The following is a 16,351-nucleotide window of genomic DNA, read 5'->3' on the forward strand; positions in this document are numbered from 1 at the left end:
AAATTTGCAGGCAGAGTGGGAATAATGATTGGGACTGGCCAAGTAGAAGTTTCTTGGGTGTGAACAGTGTTCTATTTATTTTAACCTGGTTTAGGGGCTTAGGTGTTCACTTCATGGTAACTCACCCCCTGTACATTTGTTTTGTGCACCTTACTTTTTTATGTGTTACACTTCCCAATCAAAGTAATTTTGAAACTAAATAGATCAGAGACCTCAAGACTGGATTATCTGAGAAAAGGAGAGGTACATAAAGAGCATGACATTTTATTGCTCCCCTCAGGCCTTCCTTTCTTCATCTTTGAACAAAGTTAATCGACCAGGAAATATTTACGGTTTACCCTCAACCATAAGATACTGAGAATACCTATGATGTGCAGTACACCAAGATGGGAACTGCTTGCTGGAGCTAGAAGTATAAAAATGGGAATTATGTTAAAATGGGATTAGAGGTAGATGAAACAGATGAAAGTTCTAAATTAATAACAGGTTGTCTACAAAGAGAAAGGGAAAGATGTTCTCTAGTGACAACGTCAACAATATGAATTACAGAAATTTTTCCTAGGGAGGGTAAGAAGGAAGAGAGGTTGAGGAGAGGATAGTGAAGAAGGGAGACAAGAAGGAAATGGGGGAAGGAAATGGGGAGGAAAGGTTAGAGAAAAGATGAGAAGGAGGGAGAGAGGAGGGAAGGAATGCAGGGAAGGAGGAAAGATGGACCAAAGAAAAGACAGAAGAAAGAAACATGGTTAAATGATCCACACTGGTCACCTGGTATGAGCCAGACATTTCACCCACATAATATTTAAACCTTGCATCTCAACCTTCTAAGGTAGATACTATCTTTCTTACTTTATAAATGAAGAAGCTGATGCTGTTTTTTTAATTGAAGGAAATATGCCTAGAAATGTCAACCCCACATGCACACAACTCCAAATCCTGTGCTCTAGGAAAACACTTAATTTCAACAGGAAGGATTCCCTTATGGAAAGCAAATACTTCTATTACACTTAGGTCTTGAAAGGAGTCACCCCAGAGGGTGCCTTTGTCCTAAGAAGAAGAAAATGACTGATTTTCTGAAACTTAAAATCTATAATACTGCAATTCTATGACATTGGGTCAGTTTTAGGAAATACTTATTGATATTACTGGTATCTTCTAATTATGCCCTAGTATTAAGGAGTATTTTATTTTATTATTTTATTGTACTTTTTTTATTTGAGACAAGTCTCACTCTGTCACCCAGGCTGGTGAGAGTGGTGTGATTGTGGCTCACTGCAACCTCAAACTCCCAGCCTCAAGTGATCCTCTTGCCTCAGCCTCCCAAGTAGCTGGGACTACAGGCATGTACCACCACGCCCAGCCTTTTTTTTTTTTTTTTTGATTTTTAGTAGAAATGATGTCTTGCTTTGTTGCCCAGGCTGTTCTCAAACTACCGGCCTTAAGCAATCCTCCTGCCTCAGCTCCCAAAACACTGGGGTTACAGATGTAAGCCACCACGCCTGGCCTGTGAAAATGTTAGAAGAATGTAGTGTCTATTTTCTGGAGGGAAACCAGTAGAATACCAGGAGAAGTTCTGGTAAGTGACAAACAATGCCTTACCTTATGAGAAAATGGGCACAAAATTTATTCTACGGCCCAGTTCATAAATATTTGCCAACTGCCAAGAATGCCAAAGATAGCTATATGGGTTGGTATAGAAAATACCAAAAAAAAAAACTCAAGATCATTAAGTTATCTGGATTTCTTCAAGCTAACCAGAGAGCAGTAGCAAAGTATCAAACAGTAAGAGAGACTCCGAGAAGAAAATCATCTCCTTCTAACAAAATTATATGTGAAAAATAGTGGACTTGGTCTCTGCATGCATCACTTTTGGGGTTAAGTCAGAGTACTTGCAAAAAGTATTATTCACTAATATTTTCACTTACGTTCAAAGTTATTTAGCACTTATTGTGAGTCAAAAAGAAAGGCCGAGTGGATGGGAGAAAGAGGAGAGGGTAAAAGGGGAATTCACATATATTGGGGATGGGGTAGGAAACATGTAAGACATTGCAAAGACATTTTATATAGCACAGCTCTGGATATTCATTACAGGTCCAAAAAAGTCATGAAAATTAAACCGAGCTACCTCCAAGGAATAATTAGAAGTGAAAAATTGATAAGGGGGAAATGGCTCAAGTTCTCCTCATTGATTTTCTGTGCACAGAGTCAAACTTGACTGTTGGTTGGAAGTCAGTTTGGCTACTTCTTATTTCTTTTTCAGCAGTTGGGTTCTCCCGTCAGTGCGTTTTATGCTAGAATCGTTCTTTGCTCTAATTACAGCTGTCAGCTATTGAATGAGCTTGACATCCTGACTCCAGAAACAAGGAAATTCACACTCCATGCATATGCAGTTGGTTCCTTCATTAAAGCTGATTGACATATCACACATGGTGCACTGTCACTGATTTTTGTAAGAAAAACAAACGGCTACACAATCAAGTGGAATCTCCTTGATCAGAAACACCCAGAGAACCCAAGAATCAGTCTTCATTCAACTCAGCCAGTATTTCTGTAAAGACCTATTATTTGTATTACTGCAAAATGGTAGCTATAGTCAATCAGGTAAGAGCCAGATCTGTACACACATGCATGCATACACACACAAGCACACAAATGCACACGCACATGCACGCACCAGACTCAGACTCCTTCCCCACAGCTATAGCAGTCCTTTCCAAAGCAACTTTGTTGGAGTACCGGGTGTTGAGAGTCAAGCGGGATTCTTTGGCTATTAATAGTGAACTGGCTTTCTGAGATATACAGATTTCTTGGAGGGAAAAAAAGGAGAGAACTACAGTGATCAGAATCACCCACACCTCAACAAAAATTAGAGCAGAACTACAGTTTCTCAGAGTATTTCTGTAGTTAATATAATAAAATGACAGATGTGGAGTTGAAATGGATCATCGAGTCCAAGCCTGCCAATGAGTTCAAAACTGTCCCAGAGCACCCCTAACATGGACCATTCAGAATCCAGTTGACATTCCTAGCACGATGCATGCCTTGTTTAGTGTGAGACTACTTTCTGGAAATGGATGCACAAACAGAATCAGTATTACAGGAAGTTGTTATGGCATGATCCCTATGAAGATGCATTCCCAACTTACAGCTTGTATTTTGTAATCAGTATTTGTCCTCCTCTAACCTCAGGAAGTCATAACATGACTCCAGCCATAAAATTTTCCTGCTGTGCTTCTTCGTACAATAGTGGCTCTTTTCCTCCTAGGCTATAAGGATATTATCAATGTCCCTCAAAAGGTCAAGGGACTTCTCACCATTCCTAACTGATCTTTAACGTGTTTCCTCCAACAGTTCCTTAAACACCCAATGAAATGCTCTTCTATGGCAACGTATAGAACCTCCAGAACTACCACTTGCAATTTTTTAGTAACTCAGAACTGTTGATTTTTAAAATGGCAAAAATACAGATCCTAATGGATACTGACAACTAACAGAAATACTGACAAGTAGCAACTCTTCAACGGAGTTGAGAACAGGAAGAGGGTGCTATAACTAGGTGAGAACATAAAATGTGCAACTGTGCTTACTCTACTGATCTTAGAGTAGACAGATAGAAAGTAATTTTTTTAAGTACATAAGGTTGTACTATTTGATGCTCTGATATATTTTTCTTCAATATAAAAACTACTGGGAGGCGAGCGAACAGTATCTGCCCTGAACAGGGCAGTACTAATGGACGGTCACAGGCAGCTAAGACTATCACCAAACCCCTAGAGCAGCCCAACCCCGAAGTCAGATGGTCCTGTCCCCTCCTTACTTGCTCCAGGGCAAGTATCACACGTGGACATTACTGCTTCCGGTACTGTTTCGTGCATTTTGTTTGGTGCATTTTGTCCGTCTCCCTGGCACCTGGTGGGTGGTGAATCAGCAGTTTTTGAACGAATAAGTGGTTATTACATTAATTCGTGCCTCAATGAATGAATGAATGGGCAAACACAGGTCGGGAGCCTGACCCACTTCCCTCTTCCCTCCCGGGACCCACCGCTCCAGGATTGGGCGAACCTCAGGTGAGCGTCTGCTCCCCTCTTCCGCGAACCTTCGCCTACGGCGGCCGGGAGGCATCAGGAGCGCGGTCAGGGCGAAAAAGCCGACTCGCGAGCGCGCAGGCGCAGCCCTGACGCTTCCGTGGGGCCACTTCCTTCTTTGTCTCCTAGCAACGGCGGGTAGCGTTGTTGACATCCCGGGAGGCTGTGCCGCCGGCCTGAGCCCAGAGTTTCGCGGCCTCTGCGATGGTAAATCTGGGGTCTCCGTCCACGCCCCACCGTTCCAAGCACGCCGACCGGCAAGGACCTTCGCACCCAGCTTCTGGGGCCCACCCAGGCACGGGCGGTCCAGGGGCCGCGGCGGAGGCTGGTGGCTCCAGGATCTTCCTGGAGGGGCGACAGGGAGACCTTGGAAAGGGGCAAGAAGATGTCTAGATGAGTGGAAGCGTCTTGGGAATTGATTTCGCGGGGATGGTACATAGGGAGGGGTGATGTTGAGAAAGGGAAGAGAGAGATTGAGAGGATGAAGAATGCTCAGGGGAGTGAGAAATCCGGGGAGCCAGGAAAGTTTCCAAAGAGGGGGCGGGAGGCCGAGATGGAGAGGAAAAAAAATCAGACCCTTAGAGAGAAGGAAGAGGTGGGACATGGAAAGCAAGGGAATGGAAGGGTGAGAAGGGAAGATACTGAGAAAGAAGAAAGGGAAATAAAGAAAAAGGAAAGAAGTGATGGGACACCCGCCCCCCTCCCCCCCAGAAAAAGAGGTAAGAAAAAAAAAAGTAGAGACTGTGGAAAGCAAAGGGCGTTAAGAGAAGAATGAAACGGGGATTGGAGATGGGCATTAAGAAATTATACTAGGAGCACTTACAAATCATGAGAAGAGAAACAACTGGGTGGAGAAATGGAAAGGCCAGGGAAAGAAAAGAAAGGAGTTTGGGAGATACGTAAAGGGAGAAAGATAAATGAGGACACAGTGGCTGTAAGAAGCTGTGGACATCGTCTTAAAGATTGCCCAAAATGCAGTGAATTATTGATCCCCTGTTCAACGCTTACGGTTTAGTGTAGTGTTTCTCAAAGTCAGATGCAAACATTCGTTGCTACATAAGATGGCCGAGAAATGCTAAATAAGAGTGAATCACATCGTGAGAAAGTTATTCCTCTTCCATTTTGTTCAACCTTCAGACTACATACAGGAGAAAATTTCTGTTGCTATTAGGTCCTTAATACCACGGTCATTTGGAAATTTCCATTTTTTCATCCGAAGAGCAGGCCTCAGGCTCAGAGCTTTCATTGCAGTAGAATTTAATGATAGGCTCTCTCTTCATTTTGTTCATTTTGTTCATTTTACAGTTATTTCTATTTATGAGGAATAACGTCAGGTTTCCATTTGTGGTAGTGACATACGGTTTCCTCTTAAAATGCATTTATTTAAGCTTTTAGCAGTGAGATAATTTAAAGAACACCTAGATAAATAGTATACATGGCATTCATAATGGCAAGAATCATGAATCTAGTACACAAATGCCGAAAGTCAAGAAAACATTGGCTCTGATGCTGAAATAGAGAAAATCAGTGCTCCTGCCCATACCAAGTACAAAGGAAAACTATCTTGAAGTAACAAAATGTTCACCTGTGAAATACTGAGGAAAAAAGAATATAGCAAACCCTCATCAAGAGAATTTGCAGAATTCAAAATATCCAGTGATTGCTCAGTCATGAAAAATTTGCAGGTTTGGAAAAGATCATTCTTGTCTTTGAGTTTTCTAGAGGGGAAGAAAACATACAATACACTCTACACATAAGATTCCGAATGAGTTTAAAACACAATAATAGATTCCAGAATAATCACTCATAGTTGAACATTCAGCTTGCACTGAGACGCAAGCTATAGTTATCAAGAAAATCCTAGAATCCTGGAATACTTTGTTTTTATAGACTATCCTTTAAATTTAATCATCTCAACTGATTAGGTCACATTAATGAAAATAAGATTTCTCAATAAGGACTACTTTTAGACAGAGGGAGGCCATGATATAGCTCTATAAATATTTAAAGCACTGTAATGTAGAAAAGAAATTTTCATTTGAATACAGCAGGGTCAATGAATGAAAGATAATCTGGGACAAGTTTCCATGCAATGTAAAGAATACTTTTCTAGTAAATGGAAACAGATAAAAATGGAGTGAACTCCTGTGAGGCAGTAAGCTCTCTGTCTCTACAAGGGTTCAAGCCAAGAGACTCGTCAGGATTGTATCCAGGAGGTCTTACGTAGGTATTTATGTGGGACTTGACAATTTCAAAGCTGTCTTTTAAAAATCTGAGATTATCACACCTGGCACCTTAGGTTAAGGAGATAGGAGAGTAGGTATCTTTCTAAACATTATTGTCCTTAGGGTTGAAGTTACCACAGGGCCCTTTTGGTTAATTATCTTCCTGGTCTCTTTCAGGCAGAGGTGGAGGAAACCTTAAAGAGGATCCAGAGTCATAAAGGGGTTATTGGAACTATGGTTGTAAATGCAGAAGGTAAATATATCACAGGCTGTCTTCTTGACACACAGAAGCCAACCAGGAACCTGTTTGCCGTGTTAGTCCTTAAGACAAACATCTTCGAATTTGACATCAAAAATATATTTATATATTTTAGCTCTGGCATTCACTTACCAATCATCTATTGAGTATCTGTTATATGCCAAACACTCTGCTAAGATCTGGGGACATAAATATGAATAAGACATGTCTAAAAATGTCTATATACTCCTAAGAAGCACTATACATTGTTTACTTTTTAAAGCTTTGGTAATTCTCTTCCAACATTTCAGAAGTGCCAATAAAACTATCATATAGAAGATAGGGAGAATATCATTGTTGGTAGTTTGTTTGTGTTTCAACATTATGAACCATACAGAATTTCAGTCTTTATTTTAAATGGAACTTGTTCCTTGAACATATTTTATTTAAAAATCTTTGAGAATTAACGATATCATTTATAATATAGTCTTTGTGGATATAGCATAAGAAGGCCCTATATATTTCCAACTATGAAATCTGTAGACTTACCAGAAACTTGCTCTTGCTGCACAATCCTTGTTAAGAATCCACATCACATTTACTTTGGCACATTGCTCCACGCTCAGCTATGGTGGCAACCTCTTAAGAGTTCCTGCTAGTTTCATTGCTAATTCAGACATTTGTAAGGGAAAGGGGTGCCAGAAATTCCAGAGCATTAGTTAAAATAAGAGTAGCTACTTTACATAATTTGTGGTGCAACCATGGAATTGGCCTATTACCAACTCAGTGCCTTGGAAAAATCCATCAGTAAATATTTATTAAGCAACTACCAACTGAAAGTCTGCTTAAATTCTGAACTACAACTCCTTACCACTAAGTATGCACAATAACCTATTTTACTGGGGGTTTTCATTGTTAAATGAGACAATAATTGTTGAGTGCTTGGCATAATACCCAATACTTGATAGTAATTAAATAGTTATGAGAATGTGAGGATTTTTAATTCATTTATACAGATAAAACATTTGTTTTATAACCAGCAACTCAAGGCCAAATGAGTGAGAGAGATAATAGAACATAATAAATTTTCGAGCTTGAATAATCAGGGGGAAGAGAGGATTTAAGATCTGCCTTACAGGTAAGTTACCAACTATGCGTAATATTTCCAGGAAGCATTCCAGCCCTAGTACGTGGATCTGGTTGCATTGATTTTATTTCCAGGTATTTGCATACACTCTGCCACGGCTCCAAAGATGAGCCGTTCATGTGATTTCATAGAGGTGGTGTGTTAGTTTCCTTTGGCTACAGTAACAAACTACAACATGCCTGTTAACTTAAAACAACAGAAACGTATTCTCTTCCAGTTCTGGAGGTTAGAAGTTGAAATCAAGATGTCCGAAGGCTCATGCTGTCTCTGAAGACTGTGGGAGGACCATTCCTTACCTCTTCCTAGCTTCTGGTAGTTGTCAATCTTTAGTGTTCCTTAGCCTATAGACACATCACTCCAATCTCTGCCTCCATCATCACGTAGCATTCTCATCTTTGTGTCTGTTTGTCTGTTTCATTATAAGAACCCCAGTTATTGGATTAGGGCCTACCCGAATCTAATGTGACCTCATCTTAACTAATTATATCTGCAAAGACCCGTTTCCAAATAAGGCCACCTTCTGAGGTTTATATTGAACTTGAATTTGGGGATTTGGGGGGTCTAGGGGGACACTCTTCAACCCTGTGCAGGTGCATTCACCTGTGACAGCCAGAACCACTCATCTAATGTGATTCTTTGGAAGATCTTGGTCTAAAGTAGGTAATCCTGGTGATATGCCTCAAAGGTCTGAAAAATATTCACCCCCTTTGATCTACAATTTTACTCCTAGCAATTTATCCTAAAGAGTGATGAAGAAAATATTTAGGTATGAGGATACTCACTGAGGCATCATATATAATAGCAATAAATAAATAAACAGAACAAATAAGTAAATAAATGTATCCTAACAGTAGGGGAATTTTTAAAGTAACTGTAATTTTACTTGATGAACATTACTCTATTTAAAAGGTTGAAGACTATTTAGTGTCTTGGGAAACTACTCACACTATTAGATGAAAAAAGCAGAGAACAAAGCGGTCACCTGCATGTTCTAATCCTATCTATGGCCAGGTGCACACATATACTTCAAATAAATAGGGAAGGAAGGGTAGGGATATGTTACAGTGATCACCCTGGGTAGTGAGATGAAAAGTGATTTTCACTTTATTTTCCTCAGGTTCCTCAATTAACACTTCTCTTATCCGAAGGCAACAAAATATTATTTTCAGTACCCATTAGCTTCTTTTTTTTTTTTTTTTTTTTTTTTTTTTTTTTTTTTTTTTGAGACAGAGTCTCTCTCTGTCATCCAGGCTGGAGTGCAGTGGCAAGATCTCAGCTCACTGCAAGCTCTGCCTCCCTGGTTCACGCCATTCTCCTGCCTCAGCCTCCCAAGTAGCTGGGACTACAGGCACCCGCCACCATGCCTGGCTAGTTTTTTGTTTTTTTTTTTTTTAGTAGAGATGGGGTTTCACCATGGTTTCGATCTCCTGACCTCGTGATCCACCCGCCTCGGCCTCCCAAAGTGCTGGGATTACAGGCGTGAGCCACCACGCCCAGCCTTCAATACCCATTAACTTCTAATTAACCTCTACTAGGATAAGTTTGTATTAGGATTCAGGACACTTTTCAAGGTTTCTGGGTACTTAAGAGTTTTTACCTGAAAGCCAAATTAACCTTTTTTCCCTAAAATATAAATGAGGGGCTTATTTTTATGGTTGGATTGTTAATAACCAGAGTATATAACAAGGATGTTTATTAATGGCATATGGTGTAAGCTACGTGACCAGAATGTAATAAAATACTCAATTTCAACAACCTACTCAATTTTAGATGAAAGCATCATTTAGTTCAGTGCAGCTTTGTAGCTTTTCAGCTTTGGGAAGTCCCATGAAATTTAATACCAAAATATTTAACTAAGATGGTGTTTTATGTATTCTTGTTTTCTACTAGCGGTTTTGGTCTGCTAAATCAAGGCAAATCATTTTAGCATTTTCAGATTATATTTGTGGTTAGGTCAGACTTCTACCATGCTTATTCATTTAGATATCATCATATGCCATTTTATATATAGTCCTTCGGTTTCACTGTTACTGAAACACAGACTTCCTATTGATGACCGTAAAGTAGTCTTCCCAATTTAGCCCAATGCTACACGTTTTTATTAGAGTAGATTTTTGTTAGCATTGGTTTCTCATTTATAAAACCATTCATTGTTTACAATATTGCAACACTGATCATTGAATTAGATGCTGGCAAATATGTATATTTGTCACCCAGGCAGTCAGATCTGTCGTATTTTCTTATGTATATAAGTCTGATTTCTACAGGCTCTTAATTTTAAATATTCCTGACATTTCTAACAATCTATCATTTGAGTTTCATTAGATTGTAACAGCCATCCAGCCAATTCCTTTTATTTTGAAATACAATCTATCAACCAAAGCACAAATGTGCAGTTGAAGATGACAAATTGAAATAATGGGTGCCGGCTTACTAGGATCACAGGGAGTCATATTGTAAAGTAGTGCCATCAGATTTTAGAATGCACATGCTCTTTGTTCTAGGAGCTTCATTTTAGGAATTTATCCTACACATATATATAAATGTATAAATGTGAAATGAGATGACCAAGGACATATTCTGTAGCCTTGTTTACAAAAGTAAAAGATTGGGAACAGCCTAAATGCTCATCAGCAGGACATATTAAGTATATTACAAAACACCCATTCAACCAACTGTTATTCAGTCACTGATGAGTGACTTATGTGTACTGAATCAAACAATTTCCAAAGAGTATTAAATTTAAAAATCAAAGTACAGAATAGACAATGGTATCATTAAGATGAAGATTACAAACACAAACACATACATTCTTGAATAGACCTAGAATGTCTCTAGAAGGCTTCTAAGAAACCAGTGGTTGTTTCTCAGAAGGGAAGTGGGTAAATTTTATACCATGTGCTAAAATTACTTCTCAATAATTTTTTAAATTACCTCACATGGTGCCAAGCAAGAGTTCAATAAATATTTGTTGATTGATTTTTTCCAAGTGTGTATGGCGGATATGAAAAACTCCATGTGTTTCCACCGTGCACACTTATTATTCAAAAAGGCTAGCTGTTTTGTTCATGACTTGGATCATGAACAGACTAAATAGACCTGAGCATCTGATTCATAATCCTGTCATCTACATTTTAAATAATTTATTCTGGTTGTATTTCTTGTTTTCCTACTGAGCATTGCACCCTTAGTAGGTAGTCACTACTTAGGATGCAAAATAAAACTGCTCGTCAAAAAGTTCCCATCAAAGGTTGCATGCTTGCTGCATTTCCATTTTCTGCTTGTTAAAGATCCACGCTTTGTGACCTTCAAGTATGCAAGACAGCTGACTGCCTTCCAGAGAAAAAGTGGCCCACAAATCACAATAAAAGATTAGCAAGGTTTTTATGATGCTTTATTTATTGAATAGGTTTTCCTGTAAATATTATCCTCATACTGTTTAGCAAAACATTCTGGACATAGCAGTTATCTGAAAAGAAAGAGAAATCAGTCTTCAAAGTCAAAATTGATGGTCTTCAAGATTTTTATGAAAACCTGGTAAAATCCTAAGTTTGTAACACTCCTCCACTCTTGAAAGCGCTTGTCTCGTTTAATCATTTCTGGACCTACATTCTCTGAAGGAAACCAGGAGCCATGTTAGGCTCATTTCTTGAGTGCCCTTAATACGGATACCTAAGGAATTTGATAGCAATTCCAAATTCATCTTCATATCTCCTCCTAAAATAAAAGCACATTTGCAAATCAAATCCCTGGCTATCTAGTAGTTCTTAAAATAATATGAAGGCTATCTTGGATTAGATACGATATATATAAAATACCTAGCACAGTGCCTCGTAAATAATAGGCATTAATGCTGGGTGTTCCAAGTTGAGTTAGATTGATTTCAACTGAATTGAATTACACTTGCATATTCTTCTGGCTAGAATTTTCCACTTAATAGTTTCTGTTTTAAACTCATGTAACAGAACAATAGAGCAGACTGGGCATGGTGGCTCACGCCTGTAAACCCAGCACTGTGGGAGGCATGAGGCGGGTGGATTACCTGAGGTCAGGAGTTCAGCCTAACCAACATGGTGAAACCCTGTCTCTACTAAAAATACAACAATTAGCCGGGCGTGGTGGTGGGTGCCTCTAATCTCAGCTACTCGGGAAGCTGAGGCAGGAGAATTGCTGGAACCCAGGAGGCAGAGGTTGCAATGAGCCAAGATCATGCCGTTGCACTCCAGCCTGGGGGGCCTACAATAGCAAGACTCCGTCTCAAAAAAAAAAAAAAAAAAAATAGAGCACCCAAGTAGCCAAATTTAATAGTGATAAAGCCAAAAATGGGTGCAAACCACGGAATGCACAGCAAAACTACAATATCTTTATTACCACATTTTCTAACATAAAACTTAAGATTTGTGAAATACTGTGTGAGGAGTCCCTTTTGATGTACCCTCTAGCATGTGCAGTGATATCCCTTTATGTTTGTGGCCTCAGGGAAGAAGACTAACACCATGTCACAGATCAAGAACTTCAGAGCAGACTCACTATAGACAAGATGTTCGGGGGAGTGCATTTCATATAAAAATATGTTAACTTAGTACTCAAGTAGTCAGTTAATGGCTTCTGAAAGATTTATGCACAAAAACGTTCATCATCACCCCATTAGCTATAAAAAATATAAGGTACCAAATGACCAAACAATAGGAGATTGATTATATGTCCATAAAATAGTGAAGTATGCAGTTATTAAAAATAATGTGGATGACATTGTCAACAAGGACAACTTGTATGTTAAATTTTATGAAGAAAAAAGCAACAGTCAAGTTTGTAAATATAGTTTCACACAACTATACTTAAAAATCTACGTAGTGACAAAAGGATTTGAGGGAAATAAACTAAAATTGTTACCAGAGAGGGATAAGCCATCACTTTTTTCTCTTCTTTACAACTATCAGTGTTTTCCAATACTTCCACAATGTACTTATTACTTTTCTAATCAGAAAAATATTAACCAAAATTAAATTTCATAATAGGTATTCCCATCCGAACAACCTTGGACAACTCAACAACTGTTCAATATGCAGGCCTTCTTCATCACCTGACAATGAAAGCCAAAAGCACAGTTCGTGATATTGATCCTCAGAACGACCTGACTTTTCTTAGGATCAGATCAAAGAAACATGAAATCATGGTAGCTCCAGGTAATTTGGCATTTCATTTCCTAGTTAAATCATCTTTCCAATTTGCTAGATTAAAAGCCTTGTTTCTATGAATGGTAAGTACAGATTTTAGTATACAATATAAAACATAATCTTCTTCTATTACAAAATGATGTTTGAATGTAAAAATCCGAACCAAAAAATTGTATGAAATTAGCAATTAATATGACCCATGACTTTTGAACAGGTTGAATTTTGCCCACTTGCATTTATTATTAGTAATGAAAAAATTTAGAAAATGTACGTCTCATTTTCAGCAAACTTAGCATACAGACTCTGCAGAATGGGAGAAATGTTCCCTGTCCTGGGGATAAAGTAGGCAGTGAACCCAAGGCCTGTAGGTTCTTAAACCATGCCTGTGAGGAAAGTACATCCCCCAGGTCTACCAGAAGACATCAGCCACAGAAACACTCCTTTCCCTGAAGGAATTAGGTTCGCAATGTTACAAAATGACTGTACAATGGGACCTATGCCACTAAACTAATCTAGAACAAACCTCTGTAACAGCAAATCCATCAAATCAGAATTGCCTATAAACTGAATAAAGTTTTTTCCTACACCAGTGTCCTCACCCTGGCTACACATCAAATCACTTGGAGGACTTTTTAAAATTTTTTCCATTCCTGGGACTGCACCCCAAACCAATGAAATCAGAATCTCTGAGGCCCTAGGAAATGGGTATTTTCTAAAGACTGAACAGGTAATTCATACGTGCAGATAGGGTGGGAAACCATCTGTCTGCACAAGGTCCCTGTGATGTTTTGAAGAAAAAAGCAGACTAGTTGAAATATTCCTTGAATAAATTTAAATTAAGGGTGAATTCATTTTGTCCATCTCTCCATAGATAAGGAATATCTTCTGATCGTCATTCAGAATCCATGTGAATAGACCTGCGATGGCCAAGGCTGTTTAAGCGACACTGGGTTGGAAACACTTGGCTCTCTCATGAGTATTAAAATTCTATTTCAATCTAACTGACCCTTCAAACATTCTTTTCTATTTCTATATCTAAACTGTCCTGCATGTCTCATTTAGTCCCTTTTGATTATATTTTGAAGTTGTACTTCAGTGATACAATAAGTGAATTCTGGTATATATGTCTCTATTGTCTTATAATACACAAAACCAAGGATTCTAGTAAGACAGCGCTCCTTGTGATAATTATTTTAGTCTAGAAGTAGCTGTCATCAAGTACAGAAGTAGAATTTCGCCCATTTCTATGGTATACTAAGGAGATTCAGTAGACCATTGTGGGAGCTATAAGGAGAGTAGAAAGTCTCAATACTCAAAGAGTGTTCAGTGGTTTCCCAGGTTAAATAAGGACAGTAGGGAGTCAGAAGCATGGTTCCCACTGGGATCAGTGCCAACCTAAGCAGCTCCTCCATCCCTCGGACTTGTGCTTCTAGCACACCAGTCTGAGGGGACCAGGAATGAGTCTTAGGCAAGGTTTCATACATACAAGGCTGAGTAGGTAACTCCAGAGGGGTTTATTTTTACTGGATGTTGCAAACATTCAGAAAATCATGAAAATAATATAACAAATCTAATAGATTTCCATGCACCCCAAACCCATAGAGAAGAGATATTAATATTTTGCCACATTTGCTTTATATCCTCTTTCATTCCAACTAAACTTTGCATTTTGAGATAACTGAAGTTTCATGTGAAATTTTCAGAAATAATATAGTGATTCTGTGTGCCCTTTATACAGTTTCCCCCTGTTGCAACATCCTCCAAAACCCTAGGACAGTATCACAACCAGGAAATTGACAGTGACTCAATCAAGATACAGAATATCTCAGCAGTATTCCTCAGATGCCCTTTGGTAGCACCTCCCTCCAACCCTTGACCCCTGACAGCCACTAAGCTGTCCTCTGTTTATATAATTTTTTAATATCAAAAATGTTATGTAGGCCAGGCACAGTGGCTCCCGCCTGTAATCTCAGCATTTTGGGAGGCTGAGGCAAGCAGATCACCTGAGATCAGGAGTTCGAGACCAGCCTGACCAACATGGTGAAACCCCATCCCAACTAAAAATACAAAAACTAGCCAGTCATCGTGGCGCGTGCCTGTAATCCCAGCTACTCGGGAGGCTGAGGCAGGAGAATTGTTTGAACCTGGGAGGTGGAGGTTGCAGTGAGCTGAGATTGCACCACTTCACTCCAGCCTGAGCAACAACAGAGTTAGACTCTGTCCTCCTCAAAAAAAAAAGTAAGCGGAAAAATACAGTATGTAACCTTTAGGGATTGACTTTTTCCCTCTGCATCATTCTCTTGAGATTCATCCAAAAAATAAGAAATGAAACATTGCAGATACAGCTGAAGCCTGCTCCTCCTCCTTGTGCCTCTGTCCTCCTTACCCAGAAGATTCTTGTCAGGAGGCACAGGTTACCCAACGCAAGGGTCCACAGGCACTTTCACCTAAGTTTCTGCCACAGCTCCACGTGAAGCCAAGTATGAGAATGATGCCTGGTAAGTTTATTAGTTCAGCCACACCATTGGCCCCAACTTGTACCCTGTGAGACTATCAGAGCCAACCCAGACAGACGGTGGTATCAGCAGAAAGGAAGAGCCACACCAAATCCCTAAGGTTAAAGGGATTTACTCTCCCAAGTGGTGATGGGAGAGGAGACAGACAGGTCATGGACGGAACTTACCCAAGGCTGAGGGAGACAAGGGAGACTGAAGCCAAACAGCCAAACCTTTGTATGCAACAGATGTCTGAGCCCCACTGCATAACTCCGTACTCCTGGGAGCAGTGCCTGCACGTGTAAATTTTGCAAATGTTCTCTAGGTAGTTGCAATGCAGCTGCAGGCCGAGACATGCTCAATCGTGGTCAGGAATGCAAGTTTTAGAGTCACTGGCCCTAGATTCTTCAAATTCTGGCTCCACTGCTTGTCAGCAGTAGGAGCCTCATCGCCTCATATATAAAACAGGGTGATAAGAGAACCTAACCGAGGTTTGTTTATGAGAATCAGGTGAACTGATACAGACACAATATCTGGCACACAGTGAATATTCAACAAATGTTTGCTTTTGCCGACACTGTTGCCATCACTCAAAAATGGCTGTTACTTGGGTGCTGAGGAGGAGTAGCCCAAGACACATATAAATGAGTTTTAGGGATAACTCTGATGTTCCTCACATCATCAAGCCACACAATTATAAGGAGGTTGCTGACTCTGTCTGCAGAGAGAACAGAGCAAATAAGGAGATGAGCCCAAAGTATAACAGGAGTGTGTCTGCCTTAACCTATGGGATGAATAAACCCAGAAGGATTGTAGGATAGGGAAGCTATGCCATGGCACATAGCTGACTTTGGGGCCATTTTCCCATACTTTTTATTTTAAAAGACTTCAGACTTACGGAAGATTAGAAAGAATAGCACAAGGAACACCATACAAGTTTCACCTGCATTCACCAACTATTAATATTTTATGACAATTGCTTCATCT

General features: G+C 39.6%; 1 protein-coding gene and 1 long non-coding RNA gene across 9 annotated transcripts in view; one reads left to right on the forward strand and one right to left on the reverse strand.

Annotated features, from left to right (window-relative positions):
• LOC103786504 (uncharacterized) overlaps positions 1 to 4,136 on the reverse strand; it is a 387,323-nt gene extending 383,187 nt beyond the window's left edge. The window contains exon 1 of the long non-coding RNA XR_612237.5: positions 4,040 to 4,136. This is a non-coding gene — a long non-coding RNA (uncharacterized LOC103786504). The remainder of the gene's footprint in view (positions 1 to 4,039) is intronic.
• DYNLRB2 (dynein light chain roadblock-type 2) lies at positions 1,122 to 13,870 on the forward strand. 8 transcript variants are annotated; one of them, XM_014341868.4, is made up of 4 exons: positions 1,122 to 4,064; positions 6,485 to 6,560; positions 12,711 to 12,878; positions 13,741 to 13,870. In XM_014341868.4, exons 1-4 carry the CDS (start codon positions 3,975 to 3,977, stop codon positions 13,782 to 13,784), a joined length of 378 nt encoding a protein of 125 aa, XP_014197354.2. In that variant the 5' UTR covers positions 1,122 to 3,974; the 3' UTR covers positions 13,785 to 13,870. The 8 variants fall into 8 exon arrangements, 4 of the variants coding, with proteins under 4 accessions (XP_014197354.2, XP_003820948.1, XP_034796666.3 ...); XR_008621541.2 differs by lacking the exon at positions 13,741 to 13,870 and adding an exon at positions 7,910 to 8,004 and having other exon boundaries at positions 4,006 to 4,064; positions 12,711 to 12,849; XM_003820900.5 differs by lacking the exon at positions 1,122 to 4,064 and adding an exon at positions 4,161 to 4,289.
• The last annotated feature ends 2,481 nt before the right edge of the window (positions 13,871 to 16,351 follow it).

Source organism: Pan paniscus, chromosome 18, assembly GCF_029289425.2.
Source record: "Pan paniscus chromosome 18, NHGRI_mPanPan1-v2.0_pri, whole genome shotgun sequence".
In the NCBI taxonomy this organism is placed as follows: Eukaryota; Metazoa; Chordata; class Mammalia; order Primates; family Hominidae; genus Pan; species Pan paniscus.

Excerpts from the sequence above, each read along its gene's own strand:
- DYNLRB2 (XM_014341868.4), top strand. The coding sequence starts at position 3,975 with ATGAATGAATGGGCAAACACAGGTCGGGAGCCTGACCCACTTCCCTCT. Across the intron at positions 6,561-12,710 it reads TATGGTTGTAAATGCAGAAG|GTATTCCCATCCGAACAACC; the intron begins GTAAATATATCA and ends ATTTCATAATAG. Across the intron at positions 12,879-13,740 it reads TGAAATCATGGTAGCTCCAG|ATAAGGAATATCTTCTGATC; the intron begins GTAATTTGGCAT and ends ATCTCTCCATAG.